The following is a 23,022-nucleotide window of genomic DNA, read 5'->3' as shown; positions in this document are numbered from 1 at the left end:
ATTAAAAATGTAGCTTAAAGATTTATGGTTTTCAGAGTGATGGACCTTTGTAGACAATTTACAGTTCTTGTTTTTAATGCCAGGGACAAGTAGACACCGAATAAGGGATATGATGAAAGCCCTACTGTCTGAATTTAGATTTCCAATGAAATATGAATATTTCTAATTTGTGGAAATTAACAAATAACTATTTTTTATTAAATTTAACAACATAAATATACAAGAAAACGGAGGCATCACTACATGCTCTACTATACATTGGGAATGTCATTTAGAGATGTAAACTAAAAACCAGCATGCTGAGAATAAGCAGTGCTGAAATGTCACCTATGCCTTGCAGCAAAAATAAAATCATATGCCCATAGTTGTAGCAAGTAATAGAATGTAATCATTTCATTTGTGGACAGAAAGTCTTGTTTTTCCAGCATGAACTTAGAGTGTCATTTCTAGGCTAAAAATAGGAAACCTTGCTGTTTCTATAGATGATTTGCTTTAAATTTTATGAAGACTATACTTTTTTTTTTAATTGAATTTTAGCATAATTACAAAGCATATTATCTTTGCACAGAAACAACAGAAAATAAAAATATTAGAACAATATTTAAAGAAAACCAAATGTTTACAATGAGACCACAAATCCTTGGGATGGGGGTGGATCCATAAGAGGAGCACATAATAGGAAACAATTATGAAGACTATGCTTAAACTTTCTGAACCAGGTGCATCAAAGCTTTTTCCTGTTCTATGCCAATGGGGGGAAATGGATAAATCTTGCCCTGTCTCTGACTTGGTAGATTCTTAATTTTTCCAATTTACAGTCATCACATTTCTATTTTTCTGCTCTACTCTTTTGTTTACTTCTTTCTTTTTGGCCCATCAGTTTCCTCTTATTCCTTTAGGCTTCCTTCCCAGTGATGGGTCTTGGACAGAAGCCACAGGCCTTGGCCCCTGCTGGAACCCAGTGCGTGAGCACCCTGGCTGCTCAGAGTCACCATTGGGCAAACCTTCATTTATTTACATTTTTTTTTATATCCCGCCACATCTAAAATCCATAGCAGCTTACAATAAGAACATTTATAATAAATACAGGTAAGATAACATAAAAGTAAGCATAAAATACCAAAAAGGCACATAAAATACAATCACAAAAGTATAAACATCAAATAAAACAAATATGCAATTAAAAAGGCAGCTATAAAACATCTAGAAATGAATACGAATATAAAACTAAAAACACTAAAAAAAAAAAACTTAATAAAAAACAAATCCTAAACAAAAGATAATATAATATACAGGAGACTCCCTTCTCTGCCTGGGGACTATGAACGCAGCATACTTGGACCCGCAGGTCAAGGGAGCAGACACCAGGCTCAGATATTGAAGGAGGGTTTGCTGAACAGAGGTGCACAGCACTGTCACTGAATCACCAGGCCAAGCCTTCCTCTGGGTATTTTCTTATGTATTACTAGGTTTGTCAGGGAATGGTGAATAAAACGGAAAATGTCATAATGCTTCTGTATCGCTCCATGGTGAGACCGCACCTTGAATACTGTGTACAATTCTGGTCGCCGCATCTCAATAAAGATATAATTGCGATGGAGAAGGTACAGAGAAGGGCTACCAAAATGATAAGGGGAATGGAACAGCTCCCCTATGAGGGAAAGACTAAAGAGGTTAGGACTTTTCAGCTTGGAGAAGAGACGGCTGAGGGGGGATATGATAGAGATGTTTAAAATCATGAGAGGTCTAGAACGGGTAGATATGAATCTGTTATTTACTCTTTCGGATAGTAGACTAGGGGGCACTCCATGAAGTTATCATGGGGCACATTTAAAACTAATCGGAGAAAGTTCTTTTTTACTCAACGCACAATTAAACTCTGGAATTTGTTGCCAGAGGATGTGGTTAGTGCAGTTAGTATAGCGGTGTTTAAAAAAGGATTGGATAAGTTCTTGGAGGAGAAGTCCATTACCTGCTATTAAGTTCACTTAGAGAATAGCCACTGCCATTAGCAATGGTAGCATGGGATAGACTTAGTTTTTGGGTAATTGCCAGGTTCTTGTGGCCTGGTTTGGCCACTGTTGGAAACAGGATGCTGGGCTTGATGGACCCTTGGTCTGACCCAGTATGGCATTTTCTTATGTTCAATATCTAGTACTGGTTTTATCCCATTTCATGCAGAGTTGTAATTCTGAATTCATTCTTCATTTATCTGAGAAAAGCAGAGCTAAACATCCTGTAAGTAGGGGCTAAACACAGGGCTTAATCAATCTTTCCTGAAAAGAATAAAAATAAAGGCAGTCTGCAACCATTTACTGTATTACTTACCACTAGGTTACTAGATGACTCCAGGTCATTGTGGACAGACCAAACCTTTTGTAAGTTGTGGGGCTTCGGGCACACATGAAAAATTATGAGCTAGAGTCACTGGGTGCTCTCTCTGTGGCAGGATTTTAAATGAAATTCGATGAATGGTTCCAAAATTATTGGGAGAGGTGCATGGGGAACCTTGAAGACACATGAACATAATGACTTTACAAGGACAGTTAACCTGTGGACAGTATTGCATATATAAGTCATGCCAGCATGCCATGAAATTGCTGGGTTGTTTGTTTTTTTTTTAAACAGTACAGCTCTGCAGTCAGCGTTCAGTTTGAACTATATTAAACACAATAATAACTTTGAGAGCCTCTGGCAGAGTTCATTCCTCCTCAAAGCTAGGAAGCACTAATGCAAACCACTGAGCCCAAGCATAATCCATTCTGTTCTTACTTCCTCCTTGTCATAAATCAGTCAGAGGGTGTGCAGTGAAATTCACAGATTTGTAGCAATCCAATAGGCGAGTGCGTCTGCGCTGGCCCCCTGCAACTGGACTGAGGCCGCCTATTCATTTCACATAGGTCACTTTATTAAGCTGCTTCTACCTGGTGATCTAGCAGAGAAATGCCCTGTAGCACTATGACAGCGCCCTATGGCCATCCACTCGTCACATCCATTAGGATGGCATGACAACATTTACAATGCAGTATGCTCGAAGTTCCTTTGTCACACCTAAGGAAATAGTTGTACAAGATCAGCATCCAATTATTTTTCTGGTGACCAAGTCATCTTGTTTTGTTTTCAAAGATGCGATGCAAGTCTTTTAAAGCTGTCTGTAGATACAAGCACAATCAAGCAAGAGCTACAGAAACAAGAGAGAGAAATCCATGGCTTCAGGTCAGCCTTGGAAATACATATTAGAGATTTGGAGCTGAAGGTGAGTGCTTTGACTAGCTCTGATGGGAAACTCTGTTTAATGGCAAATTATTAGTAAACTGAATGACATCCTAACCCTATATCAGTGTAAAATAACATCAGTCTGAGTTGGCAAATGATTTAGAATAACAGAAAATTTGCAAATACTCTTACATCCACCCTGGACAATATTGGGTACATTTCAAAAGAAGAACGAACGCGTCCATGTGCATGCGATTCCCGTCACACGCACATGGGAGCGCCGATTTTATAACATGCGTGCAGCAACGCAATCAGGACATCCCCAGTTCCCTCCCAGTCTGTTCCAATTAAGTAGAGGAATGGGATGGAACATCCCTATCCCCCTACCTACTCTTTCTCCCTTTTCCACTCTCCTCTCCGACCCCTACTAACCCTCCCCCATCTATTAGAATTTTTTTTGTTTTACAATTTATTTCATCTTCTGAGGTGAAGTAAGTTGCATGCGCCAGCCAGCTGCCAGCGCATGAGTCACTGGGACAGCACAAAATGGTGCTGTCCTGCCATGTTTTTGCTCTGCCAGCATTTCTGTGCCTACCAGCAGATATGCACATGGCCGGGTCATTTGAAAATGCACTCGGCCCGGCCACGTGTGTATCTCCCAGAATTTCTGTGCGCCGGCGTTTTAAAAACGAGCTTTGTAGAAGCAAGTCAAACACTGATTAACATTACTGTGGGAAGTGTCTCCAAATGGGTTTTGCATATACTGTATCTTGACAGGAACAAAACCTCATTCTGAAGCCAGGGTAAGTTGAGAATAATCTAAATACTGTTAATGCTCTTAATACTTGCATTGTGGCAAAGAGAGAGCCTTTTTTTTTTATTTAATAAATTGTAATATGCAGGGCAACAAAGCAATTATGTAGCCAGCCTGGTGGTTCACCTGGCAAGTGCTGAGCACTGCCAGGCAGAAGATCCTTTATTCAATTCCAGCATCAGGGATGCTGCAGAGACAACCAGGGGGGACAGAGTCATGGTCATTGAATAAGGGAGTGGAGGAGCATCCTAATGGCTGGAGCAGCAGACTAGGAAGCCAGTACTCAAATTCTACTTCTCCCATGGATGTTCCTTGTGATCTTGGGTAAGTCACTTTACCCTTCATGGCCTCAGGTACAAACTTATGAATTAATCAGAAATACATGGAGTTTCACATGTACATTTACCTGCACAAAAAAGGGCATTCCAAGACAGGACTAAGAGATACACCCATGTTTCTATTTTATACGAGATATACATGAATATATTAAACAACTATTCGTGCAGTTTTACACTTGCTTAATTATCTGGCGCACCTGATATTAGACACATCTGACATCTGCTATTGTTGTGGGGGGGAGATGTAGGTGAACTGAGGGGAGTTCAGGATTAAATACTAGGAAGGTCTCAATGAACTGGAGATGGACAGATGGTGACTGGAGGTATTAGCAAACTGGTAATTTCAAGTACATGCGCATATTTAAAAATTTACCTACTTCCACCTACAAATCAGGGTATTACATGAAGTTAGATTTTTTTTGTAAGTGCAGGCGTACATTTTTGCGTGCAACCCGGTGCGCACAAATGTATGCCCGATTTTATAACATGCGCAAGCAGCCGCGCGCATGTTATAAAATCCGGGGTCAGTGCACACTAGTGCACCTTGCACGCGCCGACCCTAGAGGAGCCCTGATGGCTGCCCCCCCCCCACCTTCCCCTCCCTTCCCCTACCTAACCCGCCCCCCCCAGCCCTACCTAAACCCCCCCTAACCTTTATTTTGTAAGTTGCGCCGCCTTTGGGCAGGCATAGGTTGCGCGGGCCAGCCGAGTGCCAGCGCGCGATCCTCCAGCCCAGCGGCCGCACGGAGGTCTCTGGCCACGCCCCCAGCCCCTTTTTTCAAGCCCCGGGACATACGCGCGCGTCCTGGGGCTTTATGCGTGCCACCAGGCCTTTTGAAAATAGGCCCGGCGTGCATAGGGCTTTTAAAATCTGCCCCTATATGCGCATATGTTTATATAATAGGTAGAAAAAGTAAGCGCTTTCAATGAATTGCTGATATTCGCGCGTACTGAAATACACGTATGTTGGGGGTGGACATATGCTTAGAGGTAGATTTTTTAAAACATGCACGCGCATCCATGTGCGCACGTGCATCGGCGCACACATGCTATAAAATAGAACTCCCGCACACGCATGCTCACTGGATTTTAATATCTGCGCATGCATGTGCAGGCGGGTGACCTCTTACGTGCGCAGGGGGGTATTTTTTAATTTACGCGTGGTGACACAATTTCCCTTTTTCCCAGTTCCCTCCCAGTCTGCTCCTTCCCTAACCCTTTCCTTCCTCCCTGTCCCCTAAACTACCTCTACCTATCCCCAGATTTTTTACTTTTCTCCTTACTGCTCTTCTGGAGCAGATGTATCTTCCGCACGTTGGCCGGCTGCTGGTGCGTGCTTCGCCGGGACAGCGTCTAATGGAGCTCGGCACATATTGGGGGTTTGCATGCATGGACAGGCCCTTTAGAAAATGTGTGTGACGCATGCAGTACCCGGCCACACATGTAACCCCCAAATTTTACACACGCTGGCCTTTTAAAATTGGCCTGATAGTTTATAATCTGGGCAGCCAGATACGTGCAGGTTACAAAATACTATAGCAAATCTACATGCATCCATCTACATCCCTTGAGATATTAGGATGGAATCAAATTATTTGACTTTAAGGAAAAGAGTGAAAGTCTGCCGGTTCCCGGGGAGGGGTAAGGATGGTCTGACTTGTTTTCCTCTTATTCTGATGTGAGCAAGCGTGATGTTGAAGATTTTTAATTATTTTATATTGTTTTATTGTAACTTTATTACTGTGTATTTGATTTTGTTATGCCCCATTCTGGACAGCTTTTTGCCGAGTGTACAGTATGTAAAAGTTTGAAAATATAAATAAATAAATATGGGCCCATGGCAAGTTTGTTGAAAGTTTCCCTCAGGGAGGATAACTTTCAAAGCCGCTCGCGTGTGCCTATTTATGTCTGTATATGGGAGGCAAAGTTGCTACTATATTTTAAAACCTGCTTGGTTTCAATATGCACAGGTTATAAAATATGACTACATATGTACGCATAAATACTCATGCATGTAAACGCCATGAGCTGTCCATGTTCAAACTTATCTGGATACATGCTTATTTATCCAGTTAAGTAGTGTGATAAATCCTCAAAGGACTACTTAGTCAGAAAAGTAGCACATTTCAGCCTTATCTGGCTAAGTAGCGCCTGCTGCTACTTAGCTGGATAAATTGGAATATAGCCACATAAGTGCTGCTACTTATACGGATACGTTCAAATTCGTCTGTCTAAGCAGCAGCAAAGGTGCTACTTAGCAGGGTAAGTGTGTGCAAATGCTAAAGCCATGTATTTGTACTTCAGATTTTAAAAGGATATGTATGTAGATTTCAATCACATTAATTTGATGGTTTTACCCTCCGTGAGTTGACTTTTGCACGTGTTAGGAGATTTTATAACATATGCATGGCAATGAAATAACCAGTTTTACCAATTAGTCTACCAGTTTGCCCAGTCAATCTGAAGCTCATGAAGACCCTCCTGTCTCTTCAGCCTGAGGTCCCCCCATTTCACCCAGACTCCCCACCAGTCATTCTTTAACTTTTAAGATGTTTATGATCACTTACACCAGATATTGAGCAGAGTAAATATATGCAAGTAAGACTTACGCACGTCACTTTGGCAGGTTGTAAAATAGCAGCTTATGCTCATGTCAATGTTGGTCTCTCCCGGGAACGCCCCTGATCGGGCCTGCCCCCCTTATTTTTATTTTTTATTTTACACACACACATTTGTTCATGGACCCCAATTTACGCAGGTACGTTGTGGTTTTTAAAATAGCATACACTCAAATATGTGCTATTTAGTGCATACAAGTGCTAATTTTTACATGCACACCATTTGAAAATTCACCTTTTAGACTGTAAACCCTAATGTGTCTGAATGTAATTCACTTTCAACTACCAATGAAAACGTGTGAGCTAAATCCAAATAAATAAATATATATAAATAAGGGTGATACTTAGTGGCCTGATTCGGGGTCCATGACTGCAGGTTTCTGGAAGGAGTGATGGTCAAGGACCAAAACTATGGGTCTAAACATAAGCTAAGGGGAATTATAAAATCGGGGACACAAAGCCCTGGGTAGTTGTGAAGGAAGACTCATGGTGCCAGATCCAGTCTGGTTCTGACTGAATTAGAAGTACAAAGGAGCAGAAGACAATTATTGAGTCCAAAAAAAAATAAATATATCTATATCTATATATTGCAGGGATTGTGATCCTCCAATCTGTATTAATTTCTTGGGCACATTCACTTTAAAAATTCCTAAATCAGGAATATCAGAAGGTTTAGGCAGTTCTGTCCCTCCGAGGAATGTGTACAGACATACTTTTCATTTTGTTTCATCAATTTCTAAATGAAAATATAAACCAAAATAAAATTTAAGAAATGACAAAATGTTTAAAATAATTGTCTATTCCCTGCCCTCTTGCTGCTGCTGCTGCTGCTGCAGCAAAAAAAAAAACAAAAAACTTTCAAGCCCTTCCCCAATGCCCCCAGTCTCCCCCTGAAGTTTTTAAAATCCATTTAAATCTTCACGGAGCGGGCGGGATTCCCTGTCACTCCTGCCCCACTGCTGCCGCTACCTCAGCTGGTACTTGAAGGCTGAGGCGGGTGCTCTTATTATTTTGTTCTCCACAAACTGTGGGGCTGGCAGGCTGATGCTATTTTGTATAGAACAAAGAAACAATGGGGCCAATCTCGGCTCGCCAGCACCATTTGAAGCAGCGACGAGACAGAAGTGACCGGGGATCACTCCTCCCCATACAGATTTCACCAGGGTAATTGGGGAAGGACCAAGAAGGCAGTGGGGTGGTCAGCTTGGCAGGGACTGGATGATTTTAAATAAAGAAAATCAAATGAAATGTAGTTTGTTTTTTTCATTTCATTTAAAAAATAAAATGAAACAGGAAATTTTATGTCAATGAAAGGACATCCTCATGTGAGACATTCTCCTTTATCTTCACTGTGCGATCAAAGAAGATCAATACAAATTACCCAGATCTGGGCTTCTAATGTAACAATTCAACATAATCTTCCATCTTTCCCCTAGATTCGTTTTTCTGCTATATTTATAGCAGAATTATGAGTTGCAAAAAAAAAAGTGGCAGGGGGGAGATAGTGGGCAGCCTGCCCCCAGAGTGCCATGGGAAAAGGTGGTGTTATTTCCGACGGTGCTGCCCTTAGCTGTGGGAAAGCAAAAGAAAAGCAAGAGATCAAATGGGGTCTGTGATAAGAACATAAGAATATGCCATACTGGGTCAGACCAAGGGTCCATCAAGCCCAGCATCCTGTCTCCAACAGTGGCCAATCCAGGCCATAAGAACCTGGCAAGTACCCAAACACTAAGGGGCGGATTTTCAAAGGCCCGCGCGCGTAAATCCGGCACGATTTACACGCGCCGGCGCACCTATTTTGCATAGGCCGCCGGCGCGCGTAAGTCCCGGGGCTTTCGAAACGGGGAGGGAGGGGGCATGTCCGGGGGCGTTTCGGGGGTGGGCCCAGGGGCGTAGTGCCGGCCCGGGGGCGTGGTCGAGGCCTCCGGACCACGCCCCCGGGACCGGAGGACGGAGCGGGGCTGCTGGCGACGTGCACAAAGTTATGCCTGCTTTCAGCAGGCATAACTTTACCGACAAAGGTAAGGGGGGATTTAGATAGGGCCGGGGGGGTGGGTTAGGTAGGGGAAGGGAGGGGAAGGTGGGGGAGAGGGCGAAGAAAAGTTCCCTCTGAGGCCGCGCTGGGCTCGGCGCACGCAGGTTGCACAAATGTGCACCCCCTTGCGCGCGCCGACCCCGGATTTTATAAAATACGCGCGTATCTTATAAAATCTGGTGTACTTTTGTTCGCGCCGGTGGCGCGAACAAAAGTACCGGCGCGGGTATTGTTTGAAAATCCGCCCCTAAGTCTATTCCATGTTACTGATGCTAGCAATAGCAGTGGCTATTTTCTAAGTCAACTTAATTAATAGCAGCTAATGGACTTCTCCAAGAACTTATCCAATCCTTTTTTAAACACAGCTACACTAACTGCACTAACCACATCCTCTGGCAACAAATTCCAGAGTTTAATTGCACGTTGAGTGAAAAAGAACTTTCCCTGATTAGTTTTAAATGTGCCACATGCTAACTTCAGGGAATGCCCCTTAGTCCTATTATCAGAAAGAGTAAATAACTGATTCACATTAACCTGCTCTAGACCTCTCATGATTTTAAACATTTCTATCAAATCCAAGCAGAATGAAAAAATAGGCAGACAAGATGGATTCTGCAGTCCATATTTATTGCCTTCTTCACTGTTTCTGTCTTTGAAGCTCGGAAATAAAGTTCATTTCTATCATGGTTAATTAATTGAGGACTGCACTGTACCTACCGGATAGATATAATAGCACATTATTGCTATGACTTTAGTTTAGCAGCACTAAAGTAGTGATGTGCTGGAAATGGCTCCCTGGGGCTCTCAGATGGCCCTGGTTCAAGGTTTTTCTGTTAGTGAAGAGTGTTTATCTGAGTGTAGCAGATCTGACACCGCCACCCTGAGAAGAAATCGGCATCACTACATCACTGAAAAATGACATTATAGAAATGTTCCTCACATTGCTGCAGCCATACTGCTAATTCTTCATCCCGTCTATAAACACTCATATACATCTACTCCATAACTCTAATTTAGTGTGCTCGCTAAATCAGAAATCCAAGTGGTGTAGAAAGGGAATTGGGTCATTGCCGAGTAATAAACGCTGGCGTTTTTACATTAATGTCAACCGGGATGACCAATGATGGCTACCATTTGCACAGAACTTTCTCAATTTGACCAGATTACCCTATGGCAATGAACATGCTCTGTCACAAGAATGGGCTCTGGTCTGCACAGCATATGCCGGGTTTGCAAAAAAAAAAAAAAAGCTTTTCTAATTATTTCATTGAGTCAGCTTCTTTTGTTCCAAAGTGCTATTATTCAGGAGTGAACTGAGGAGGAGAAGTGTATTATAACAAACTGTTTAGACATCTGTCTCTTTTGATGCATTTCAAGAAAATGTATGTGCTTCTGCTGTCAATGGCAAATTGAAATCTGAAGCGTTGTCTCTCAAAATCATTTCAGGTGGTACACAACAGTATTGAAAACAAATCCATTCCTTCCCTCGTAAGGATCATCCTCACATTAATGAGCCTAATAACGAAAGGAGTCTGAATGAGGACTCTTTCGGTGTTTATAACACAGTAACTCAGGAGTGGTAGAATGCCTGGCAGACATCTTGGACACTAGGATGCTCTGGATACCAACCTGGGCCTTATTCGAACTTGAACAGCAAAGAGATACATTTTTAACAGCAAAACAAAGAGATGGTTGTCCTGGATTCTGGCCCTGGCATTAAAGAAAGTAAAACATGCTGCAAAGACCCACAGTTACAGAATGGATAGAGGAGGAGACTGGAACTGAAGCCAGAGTACAGAAACATGAACCCTACTGAGTCCGAATTATTTGGGTGCTGTCCAGGGGTGGAAGGAGCTAGGTAGAAGAGGAGAAGGTCCTGTACGATTGTTTGTGAAGTTTGGGGTGCTGCATTGCTCCATAATTGCTTTGAAACATCGATAGTAAAATAAACTTATTTCCAGGCTTATGATTTTGTTTGGCTGCTCTGTTATGCACATTCTTTAGCAGTTCTTGATAAAGTTCAACTAGTTAAACATTTCAGATTTTGTTTAATACAATTAAGCCTATTTCCTTCAGCTCTAAAATAAGCATGGAGGATATAGAGCTGCAACAGTTTTCTATTAGTACGACAGCAAGTCCGTCTGCATCAAATTGAAGGGTTGTTAAATGCGCTCTGTGCTGCCTTATGTTCCAAATCAAGGCTGGTCCCAAGGGCAAATGAGATCCTGTGTTGGGGGGGGGGGGGGGGGGACACCCCCATCAGAAGATTCCAAGAGGGGATTTTCTTCCTTCTCCCATCCTTCCCAGGTCCTTTACCCCCTTTCCCAAACCCCCTCTCTCACCTTATTTGGGTAATCCCAGGCTTGGAGGAAGTCTTCAGGTGTTGGCAGTGGCAATAGGGAAACTCAGCATGGGCCCAGTGAGCCCACAGACCCTTCCAGGGCCTGCAGGGACCCCCACCTCTGTATTCCACATGGGCTTCATGTTACCAAGGAAATCTACACGAGGCGTAGGGCAGTCCCAGGACCTGTGAGCACCTACTAGATTACAGGTCCCATGCTGATCTTTCTGCCTAGTACCTTCACTCCTTGAACATCTCTACCTGCCGGCCCTGATTTGGCTGCCCCTGGTTACACCCATGCCCTGTGCAATCACATCCCCCCACCCAAAAAAATGTTGGCCCTGCCTACAATGCGGTATGGAAATAATAAAGGTTAAGTCATGGAATAGCAGTTAGGACTTACAACATGTATATTCTGGCATGTCTCTCCATGCGGATATACACATATAGCTATGCGTAGAAGAGAGTTCCCATCCTTGCCTACAAACACTGCTGCTATGAAGGATGTGTATATTTTATCATTCATTTTGGTAGTTTGTGTATGTTCATTTTTTATACACATAAAATGTAATTTTATGCACTCAAAATGGTTTTTACATGCATAAACTATTAAAATGAAAAAAACAAACCCCCCAAAAATGCTATGAGAAAACAGAAGGATGAAATAAGAATGATTGGAACTGAAACTTTTTTTGTGTGCACATTCCTAGCTATGTCTGGAAAACCGCTTTCGGATGAATTATTGGAATGTGTTTGATCTTTTCTGTTGTCAGCTTTGAAATACATTTTGGCTTCTCTCACAGTCACCTTGTTTTCAATCTCTTCAACTTCATACCTACTCTCGTAAACATGGTAATATAGTAGAAGATGTCAGGAAACGCAAGTCATTCCATCCAATCTGCTCAGTTATTCCTGCCTGCATTGCCAAGGATATATCCCAGCTGCCAGCCATAGAGCATTACTACTGGTGGGCTATCACGCCTTAAGAACTGTTTTGCATGTTGTATTATTCCCATGTACTCCCCCCTCTTGGATAAGTAAGCACACAAAATCCCCTATTTAGTTCACCCCGGCACCTTCCCTTCCCAAATCTAACCACAATGCTATGTAATAATCTAAATAGATTTTCTGGATGGTACCCAATCACCACCAACCTGCCACACAGACCTGGTCAATATGAGGCACACGGAGCCTCCAGACAGATTCAGTTATGTGAGTACTTGCATTTCCGTTAAGACTTAAACGTTATTATTGTACTTGCAGCCTGCAAGACAGATCCAGCTGCTAGGTTTGCATATGCTTTCTGCTAGGATTTCAAACATTTCAAGTACTGGTAAAAGGACTAATGTCTCTGAGCAGTTTACCTTATTCTCTAAACTTTCCTCAATCCAATAAAACAAGAGAGGTGTATACAATCAATTATTGTCCACCATGGACTATAGAATGCAATAAGGATTATTTTATTTTGAAAGGCTGCACAGTTTCAGTTTAGAATAGGCATTTTAGCAGAGTAGAGTTACCGGGAATTAAAACAATTAAAATAGAAAATTACATAAGTATTTATAAGGTGGACCAAAAAATAGGCAACAAATACATTTCTAAGGGCATACTTACAGTTTACTCAAATGCTGCAATTACAAAGTTCAGTGATAGCGATGTCCTGCCAAAGCAGCTACAATATTTCATCTATGAGAAAAATACAAAAACATGTCATAAGAGCAAATAAACTAAATAAATAAATGAAACAGCATGAAGTCAAAACATTATTTAAATCTTACCTAGCATTATAGAGCTAAAAAGTGCGAGAACATCTAAGACAGGCAGCAAATAGACTGAGCACTGAGCAGGATTATAAAAGTGGGAAAACCACACTAAAAAGTCACGGGGCATAGACTAGCCAATTGGTGAGCAGTCCAGTGGGAGTAAATAACAACAAAAAGGAACTAGACAAAAACGTTAGGTGCAAGTCAGCCAGTCAGTTGCTAAGTTGAGACCTGTGGAGATGATTGTCTGCAAATGAAAAATCCAGCACTGTAATCGGCGATGTAGAAAGGTACACATGGATGATGTTCACCTGCTCTATTCAAAAGAAGTTATCTTCAATTCATCCTCCGATGACTCCTCCAGAGATGATGCTCCTGGCCTACACCTCCCTGCAACTCCAGCCTCTGTCTTCTCCAACTCTTATTCCACCTTGTCTTTTTTGGATCTTCATCCACCAGCCCTCTCTCTCAACTGCAACATTAATCTTGAGGTCTTCCAGCCAACAACATGCCTCATTCAACACATACCATGAGATTTCAACAGGCTCAGGCTCTTCGCTGGTGATTAACCTGTCTTCAAGATGTCTTTCCCTGACTGAAGTACACCTCCAGAATTATGGACCGTCTTTTGCACCTACGCCATCATATGATTCTTTAGATATGCATATACACTTATCCACTTCATTTGTCTTCTGAAATTGAAATCTTTTTTTTTCACTCTTGCCTCCCTTTTCTATTTTAATTGTTTTAGTTCTAGTGCCCCACTGAGAGAGCATTTTTGTGAAACACAGCTCATATTGGGGCCGGGGCTTGGTGTCCCTAATATCAGTCTATTATAACTCAACTCTGGTAAAACGCCTCTTCTAAATTGAAACTGTGCAGCCTTTCAAAATAAAATAATCCTTATTGCATTCTACATTTCTTAGTGGAAAATAATTGATTATATACACCTCTCTTGTTTTATTGGATCTTGGACTTTGATTTATTTGCTGCTTAAACTTTTGCTAAGTTTTCCTCAATGCATTTTTTTCATATCAATTTAATCATAAATTTAGCGCTTCTGATGCTTCTAGTATATAAACTTGAGCATGAGAAATACAAAATCTATTTGATACATGGAAAGAAGAAACTACATGATAGATTTGTGCATGTACTAAGTGGCAAAATGGTGCAATTCTGAGAGATAACTCTTTCCACTGAAATGGAGCAAAAGCAAGAGAGCTGTTACATTGCTTTATTTGATCTCAAACTTTCTGGTTTTAAGTGGGTCTTCTGTCAACAATGTTATTCAAATCAGAAAACCTCTATAGTGTTGGTAACTTCATTTTGCCCAGAAAAGTAGAAGTAGCATAATTCAATAAAAGTAAAACAATACCATAAGTGTGAAGAAATATAAATTTAAAAACATAATTATGTAAATTAAACTAGGAACAGTACAAACACTAGGAAATGTTTAATAAAGTTCTAAATGATTAATGCACTTAAAGTTAGATCAGAAAAAAGGATTAATACAAAATTAATTTAAACAATAGAACAGGGTCAAAAACTAAAATTGAAGTCCATATTTCAGTAAATAAATGCCTGTTTAAGTGGGATGTTTAAAACAATAAGAGCACGGAACCAGATCCTCCTGTCTATGCATGTAACTTTCAAGGGACCAAGCAGGTGAGGTGAAATCCAAATTGATAGTGGCAATTCCAAGTGTTCATGAGTAGTTCTTGATAACTCCAACAAGTGAACATTTTAGAAAAAAAAATGTCATTATTATTTTTTTTTATTTATGAGCAAATAATTTGCATAATTATGGCAGGTTCATTTATATTTTTATAAGCATTAAGCTTGTATCAAATGGTACATATGCTAATAGCTATTCATTTGCATAAACCTTTTTAGTTTTTTCATTCCTTTATGACATTTTTTTTCATTGCTACTATTTGGGCTCCAAGGTTAGCCATTGGCTTTTCAATTAGTAGTTTCTGGGTTCCAGAACCAATGTACCTGTTTTCAAATTTTTTCCCTTATTGTTTCTATATTCTCCTTTTAGTTATAGAATATTACCTCAATTACATGTACATTTGATGCAATAAAGTGATATAAAATCACACTGGCTAATTTTAAAACGAAGACCTACACCTGTAAATGTGCGTATTGGCGCGCGAGCTGAGATACGCTGCAATTTTATATAATGGGCACACATACATGCATATCATTTAAAATCCCCCTGCCGCGCGTATGTGTGCACATAATCTTAAGAGGCAGCTCGAGTAAATGTCCTGTGCGTTTTTCTGCTAGGGCTTTAGCGGCTTTTATTCATGGATGCAGGCGGATTTTAAAACATGCTCGCATGAGAGAAAAAGCAGTTTTCCCAGTTAGTCCACCAGTTTGTCAGGTTGATATTGAAGTCTTCGAGAACCCTCTGGTTCTTCATTTTGTAAGCCCTCCCACTTGAGCCCGATCCCCCACGCTGTGCTGAAAGTCTTAAAACTTGAGATCTCCAGATTTTCTCCTGGAGATCTCAAGTTGCAAAATTCGGAGTTACACGTGTAAGTCTTGGCCCTGCCTCCTTATTCTTGACACACGCACCGGTATGTAGACATGTACTTTGTGGCTTATTAAAATTTGTTTGCTTGCGTGCGACTTGCATACGCGACCTTTTTGTGCGAGCCAACCTTTTAAAATCAACCTCGCGGTGTAGAAAGCGGGCAGCGATTCTTCCATTTTGTTTCTGCAGTGTCCCGAGTATAGGTAATGTCATACTCTTCAGACAGTTTAAAATGCTGCCGATTCCTGCCAGTAGCTCTTTCGGTATTCAGAGACACTGATGAACTAAACAATGCAAGGATCTACCAATCAGCAGAGTCGCTGCTGTTAAAGTTTGCTTTGGAGTTGCACAATGCAGAGTAAGCTGTATGGAATATATGTGAGTATATACAGATTTAGATTTTCTTGAGTAATGTTTTTTTTTCATCAAAAAATTATCCCCCCCCCCTTTTCACCATAGCTATAGTTTTACCTATATTTGCAGTTCAGTTGGTCAACAGAGCAAAACACGTTTCCTTACATTGAGGTGCAGCATTTTGATTCAGTAATTTCATAATGATGAGTGATATTAAATTCAATATAAAATTAGTAGTTCCCATAAGCTTGCTCTAAACATGTTGTTTCTCCTTTTTTGTGTGACAATTCTAAGAAATGAGTCTGGTCCCCTTTTCAGTTTGGTTTTACTTACATCAAAATATAGACATAGAAGAGCAGATAGCAATTGATTAGAAATTATTGATTCTGATGTCACGTTTCTTAGCTTTGAGTGTTCAAAGTGTTGATGAAACTTTAATCTTTGTGAAATTTTCTTGGGATTTATAGAAGTTGATCTACTCTTCGGTTTTTACAAAGGTCAGTTAAGGTTAAGGATACATTTATGTTAGACTTAAGTCAAAACTGTGAAACTATGGGGGAGCGTGACGTCACGCTGTGAGATGGCAGCTTGATCCTCGAGCTCCCGCGGCTACCCTCCAGATCCGCCGCGATCCGTGACCTTATTGCATCGGCTGACCTCAGATACTTTTGTGCGAATACCTTGTTTACGCCATGGCCAGTAAGAAAAAAGCTACAGACCTACAACGTTTCTCGTACCAGAAAGAGACGTCCAAACTTCAGGCCTGCTTGCCGGAGGCGGAATCCGAAGCCCAAGATGGCGGCTCTTCGCGCGCTTTGTCCCCGGAGCCGATTCTGCCTGATTCCCTTCCAGATGAAGGTGCACTGACTGACCATCCGACCAGGGCCGAATTCAGAGAGTGGTTTGCTGGTATCAGGTCAGATTTGAAAGCGTACCGCCAGGAAATCTTTGCCCGGGTAGAGGAGGTACGAGATGATCTCACGGCCCTAGGCCACCAGGTTGGTGACATAGACGTGCGGATCGAGGGCCAGGCTGAGCAATTATCAGCACATAAAACTCTGCTGGATACCATGCATGCCGCCAACGCCCAACTCACGGCGAAAATAGCAGATTTAGAAAACAGGGCAAGACGGAGCAATCTCCGGTTTAGAGGCCTTGCGGAGTCATCGGGACCCGAGGATTGCCATGCCCTAATCCGTGAGTTCTGTATACATCTCCTCCGAGAGTCCGCAAAAGACGGCGATTTTGACCCCCCGGAAATTCTATTCGATCGGGCGCACAGAACTCTGAGAGCCCCGCAGGCTAACTGCCCGCGAGACATCATTGTCTGCTTCACCTCCTACCACCTTAAAGAGCGGATTGTGATGGCGGCACGCGAGAAAAACGAGTGGGCCTGGGAGAACCATAAAGTAGCTGTTTTCCCAGATCTTTCTTTTGCTACACTTCAGAGTCGGCAGTCTTTCCGCGAAGTCACTACATTTCTACGTAGCAAATCAGTGAGGTACCGGTGGTCCCATCCCTTTGGCCTATCCTTCGCGCATGCTGGCGTAACCCATAAATGTCTGACTCCTGAGGAGGCCCTCCCGGGTCTCTCCAGCTTGGGCTTCGTGGCCTCGCAGCCCCCCCGTGGAGATCAGGGTGCTGTTTCTGCCCGGCCCCAACACCCAGCATGGCAGAGAGTGGGGAAGCGGAACAGCCGTCTTTGGCGTCAATCAGGTGGCTCTTCCCCCACACAAGGCCTGGGTTGACTTTCTTTCTTCACTGCCATACCACGCGGTGAACTGGTTCTTTACTATTGTCTGGGATTATTTGTTATATTATAATCTGTATTCACTTGATGTGCACTGCTTATTCTAACTGTGGGTTTAACGGATCGCATGTATGTTTTTTCTCAATATTTGATGGTTGAATGTTGTGGGTCTAGGGGGGGCGGGTGGGAAGGCTCCATCTCATGAATCTGTGACCTCACTTTTTCTCCCCTACTTGGTATGGGAGATAGTCTGCCTGGAGGATTTGGCAGACAAGGGATTAGGGGAGCACAGCTTTGTCTGTGTTCTCATGGCAAGCATGCTATAGTATCTGCTGTGATCTTATGTTCTTGTGACTGTCGATGCACCACTCCTTCATGCTGCATATTTTTTGCTAATGATAGGATGTTCTCATTTTTGTCTTTTCATTCCATATTTCTTATGCTATGTCTCTCTGGCTGTGTTGGGCACTTCCTGACTTTGGCTCACAGTGCTTCTTGCAGATATTTGGAATTCTCCTTTCCTAGCTAAATGGCTATGATAAAAGTTTTATCCTTGAATGTTAAAGGATTTAACACCCCTCAGAAGCGATCCCTTTTTTATAGGGAGATGAGAACTTCTCAACCAGATATTATCTTTGTCCAGGAAACCCACTTAACCCGCAGATACGAGGCACTATTGAAGTCCTCTACTTTTCCATACCAATATTTCTCGGCGGCGAACAAAACGTCAAAGTATGCAGGAGTGGGCATCCTTTTCTCGTCCCATATGGTATTTGAATGCAAACAAGTGGTCTCAGACCCTCAAGGCCGATATTTATTGTTAAATATTACCATGTTTGACCGTGATTTCTCCTTCTTAACTATATATGCCCCGAACAGGGAACAGGCTGCCTTTTTTCGGCTGATACATAGGGTCCTTCTCAAACACGCTTCGGGGCACCTTATTGTAGGGGGAGACTTTAATGTACCTCTCTCTCCCTCCTTAGATACATCTAAGGGAATCACCCATACAGCACAGACACATACCAGGGCTCTTAAAGCTCTTATGACGGATCACAATTTATTAGACTCCTGGAGATCTACCTTTCCACACTCAAGGTCCTATTCGTTCTATTCTAAACCACATGATTCATATACCCGTATTGATTATTTATTGGTAGACAAAAATTTATTCCATATGGATCGTGGACCCGAGATGGGCATTGTGACGTGGTCCGATCATGCTCCTGTCTCACTGCACCTCTGCATACCTCATGGGGATCACGGCCATAGGTTCTGGCGCCTTAATGATTCCTTATTACAGGACCAGCAGTTTGTACAGTCCTCTACTGAGGTGATTCGCGATTACTTTACTATTAATGTGGGTTCCGTTTCCTCTCCAGTTATGATCTGGGACTGCTTTAAATCCTATATCAGAGGGCATTTTATCTCCTTTGCCTCACATACCAAGAAAAAGAGGGAGGCAGCCTGCTCTAGGCTACGGGAACGCATAGCGGATCTTACCAACCAACATTGTCATTCACGCTCTAAGAACACTCTGTCTCAGCTTACCAAATGTAGAGAGGAGTTGCGAAGACTGGAATTAAACCACGTTGCACATGCCCTGAACCTCACTAAACAAACTCATTTCGAGGGAGGAAATAAGGCTGGAAAGATATTGGCACACCAGCTGAAAAAACAGTCTTTTCAAAACCACATACTTAAGATAAAAAATGAAAAGGGACAGATTGAGACAGCCAATTCGGCCATCACACAGCAATTCCTTAAGTTTTACAGAGATCTCTACTCAGCAGAAACTCATATATTACCCGCAGATATACTCCATTATCTTCACAAGCTTCCCTTGCCTCGTCTCACCCAAGAAATGCGAGACAGTCTAAATGCGACTATCACGACCCCGGAGATTTTAGAGGTTATAAAGACTCTTAAGGTGGGAAAGGCCCCTGGTCCCGATGGCTTAACAGCCAAGTTCTATAAATCTTTTAAGCATGTATTAGTCCCACATCTCCAGAGTCATTTCAATTACCTTCGGGAGGGTGGAGTCCTGCCCTCTGCCTCTAATACTGCCGGCATAACCATTATAGCTAAGCCTGGGAGGGATCCGGCTTTATGTGCCTCCTATCGGCCGATCTCCCTGATCAACTTGGACCTTAAAATTTTAGCCAAAATACTGGCCGATAGATTAAATTGCTTTATAGCACGTATTATCCATCCTGACCAGGCTGGCTTTATACCCGGCCGCATGGCTAGCGATAATGTACGTAAAATTATTAACATTATCTGGGGTGCCTCTCAAAGCCAAGTGGATCATCTACTCCTGGCCATCGATGCGGAGAAGGCATTTGACATGGTCCACTGGCCTTTTTTGTTTCAGGCTTTGCAGGTAATGGAGTTTGGCCCTTCCTTCCATAACTGGATCCATGCCCTATATTCCAATCCTTTAGCTTGTATCAAAATTAATGGCAAGTACACTGATACATTCCCGGTGCAAAGAGGGACGAGGCAGGGTTGCCCCCTGTCCCCCCTATTATTCGCCATATTCCTTGAACCCCTGGCGATCTCTATTAGAATTAATAGAGAGGTACACGGATTTACTACTCCCACATGTGAATCTAAACTGTCGTTGTTTGCTGATGATATCATCTTTACGGTGGGTAGCCCCCTCCTGACTCTTCCAATTCTGGAGGCGGAGCTGGCGCGGTTCAGCGCTGTCTCTGGCTTTAAGATAAATTGGGACAAGTCAGAAATTTTGAACATCACCTGTTCCCCTGCTACGGTGGGTATATTGACAGAAAGACATGCTTTTCGGTGGGCCAAACATAAGCTTAAGTATCTTGGGGTATATCTTAGTAATAATATATCAGAGTTGTTTCAACTTAATTATGTACCCTTACTTAAAAAAATGGATATGGATCTCGAACAATGGTCTACACTCCCTCTCTCTTGGATAGGACGTATGGCTACTATCAAGATGAACGTCCTCCCGAGGTTTCTTTATCTTTTCCAGACATTACCAATCCTGGTGGGACGCTCCATTTTGCTTCAATGGCAACGTAAGCTTCTGCGCTTCCTCTGGAGACACCGTCCGCCCCGTGTGGCACAAAAACTCCTTTATCAACCCAAGTCAATGGGTGGTATGGGCCTTCCTAATCTGTCTCGCTACTACGCGGCGGCACAGCTTCGCCCTATAATTGACTGGCACAGCTCGACCTCAGCTAAACCGTGGGTCACGTTAGAGCAAGCATGGATATCTCCGGTACCACTAGCCTCTCTTCTTTGGCAGCCGGCTTCCACATGGCGCGCAAATCTTAAGCTCTCGCCGTGCACACGACAGACCTACAATGTGTGGAAACAGTGGAAATCTAAGCTTGTGGGCGATTATGCCTATCATTCTCTCACTTCCTTGTTCCACAACAACTTATTTCCTGCAGGCCTTCCTACCAAAGGATATGCGCTGTGGAAGGCTAAGGGCATCTCCTGTGTTCACCATGTTCTCCAAAGGAATACTCTTCTATCTTTCTCAACGCTACAGGAGACCTATCAGCTTACCTCTGTGGAGTTTTTGCCTTACATGCAGCTACGTCACTTCTTATTCAATGCGCAGCAAAAGGGATTGCTGGCTCCCACACGTTCTATGTTTGAAGGATATTGTGAAAACCACAAAAATACTGGGGGCCTCATCTCCAAAATCTATCAATTATTGGCTGTGCAACCGTTCAGTAAACATACTCATATGGCTGCTTGGGAGGCTGACCTCCAGACTTCTTTTTCCGAGGAGGACTGGACAACTATATTCTCCACTATTTCCAGGGGGAATATCTCTGCCGGGATTATAGAAGCTAATTACAAGATATTGTATAGGTGGCACCTGACACCCGCCAGGCTTCATCGATATTACCCCAGAGTGGATCCTCTTTGCTGGCGTAATTGCCGTCAAGTTGGGACCTATTTACATGCATGGTGGGACTGTGAACTTATTAAACCCTTATGGTCCTTTGTCTCCCAGTTATTGTCCGAACTACTTCAATTACCTTGCCTTCTATCTGCGGCAAAGGCGCTCTTATTCCTCCCGGACTCTTCCCTTACCACGGCGGCCCAAACATTGCTGCATCAAGTTTGCACGGCCACCAAAATGGAGATTGCTTATCACTGGAAGCGAGCTCATCCGCCCACGTCGGCCGAACTTTTACAACGCTTGGATAAGGCCTGTACTCTGTATCGATTAATGGCTTTGAAATATCATCGTCTTGCCAAATTTAATCAAGTTTGGGAACCATATATCTGCTGGAGACCATTGACTTTTACAGTATAGTTCTTGGAAGATACCTATTAGTTCATTCTGGATATTAACATCCTGACTGAGATAGTTGGAGCTTCGCTCAGAAACGTGTTGACAGTACATACATAGCATGCGGGAGGGGGGGGGGGGAGGGGGGGTACTAAAGAAGCTTATTCATCTGATGTTGTATTGCATTTTATTGTTTATCAGATAACTTGCTGTTGTGTTTGAAATTGCTTTGCTGCTTGTACTATTTCTTACAGCAATAAAAGCGTTAATAAAAAAAAAAAAAACTGTGAAACTATATGAGTTCATTGACTGCTTAGCACATTGTATGAAAGCACTATTTTTGGGACTAGTAAACACGCATAAGCGTATCCTCATCTTTTTGGTTTTTACATTTATGGTACGGATATCACTTTCCATTCATTTCATTGCATTTTGTTGTCTAGAATAAAATTATTTTATACATAATTTTTACATGTTGTTTTTATAGCATTTTGTTACTTAGCCCAGATCTAAATTTGAGACTGTAAATATACTTCTATTGTATTTAACCTCTACTCTTTTACCTCTATCATTTTCTTTAGGGGTGAATGATTTTGCACCACAGGATATTCTTTGACATGTTATTTCTTTAAACAACTGTATGGAGCTGTATAACTTCTAGAGGGATTATGACAAACATTTAAAGTCCAAGTTGCTGAGTGAGAAGGGGTCTGTTAAGATTTTTCAAGAGGAATCCAAGGGAGTAGTATCAATCCTGGGTTTTGAGGATATCCCTTAAGGCCTGCTGGTTCTTCCAGTCCAGCAAGGCCTCTCTTGTATAACGGATGCCGAGGTGCCATGGGACTTTTCCTTGCCACATATATCTCTTATCAAGATTGCTCGGAGAAACCATGGATTGAAACATTATCCAGAGCAATATCCTGTAAGAGGGAATTTTGTGTTGATGGACTTAAGGCTACGAGA

General features: G+C 42.3%; 1 protein-coding gene across 1 annotated transcript in view; it reads left to right on the top strand.

Annotated features, from left to right (window-relative positions):
• Positions 1 to 23,022, top strand: part of FAM81B (family with sequence similarity 81 member B) — a 222,653-nt gene that overhangs the window by 110,390 nt on the left and 89,241 nt on the right. Inside the window, exon 6 of the mRNA XM_029573123.1 lies at positions 3,127 to 3,256. Within this exon, the coding sequence (XP_029428983.1) occupies positions 3,127 to 3,256 (130 nt within the window). The remainder of the gene's footprint in view (positions 1 to 3,126; positions 3,257 to 23,022) is intronic.

This window comes from Rhinatrema bivittatum, chromosome 1 (genome assembly GCF_901001135.1).
Source record: "Rhinatrema bivittatum chromosome 1, aRhiBiv1.1, whole genome shotgun sequence".
NCBI classification, from domain to species: Eukaryota; Metazoa; Chordata; class Amphibia; order Gymnophiona; family Rhinatrematidae; genus Rhinatrema; species Rhinatrema bivittatum.
Note: the sequence above shows the minus strand (reverse complement) of the source record. Positions and strands in the feature narration are given on the sequence as shown.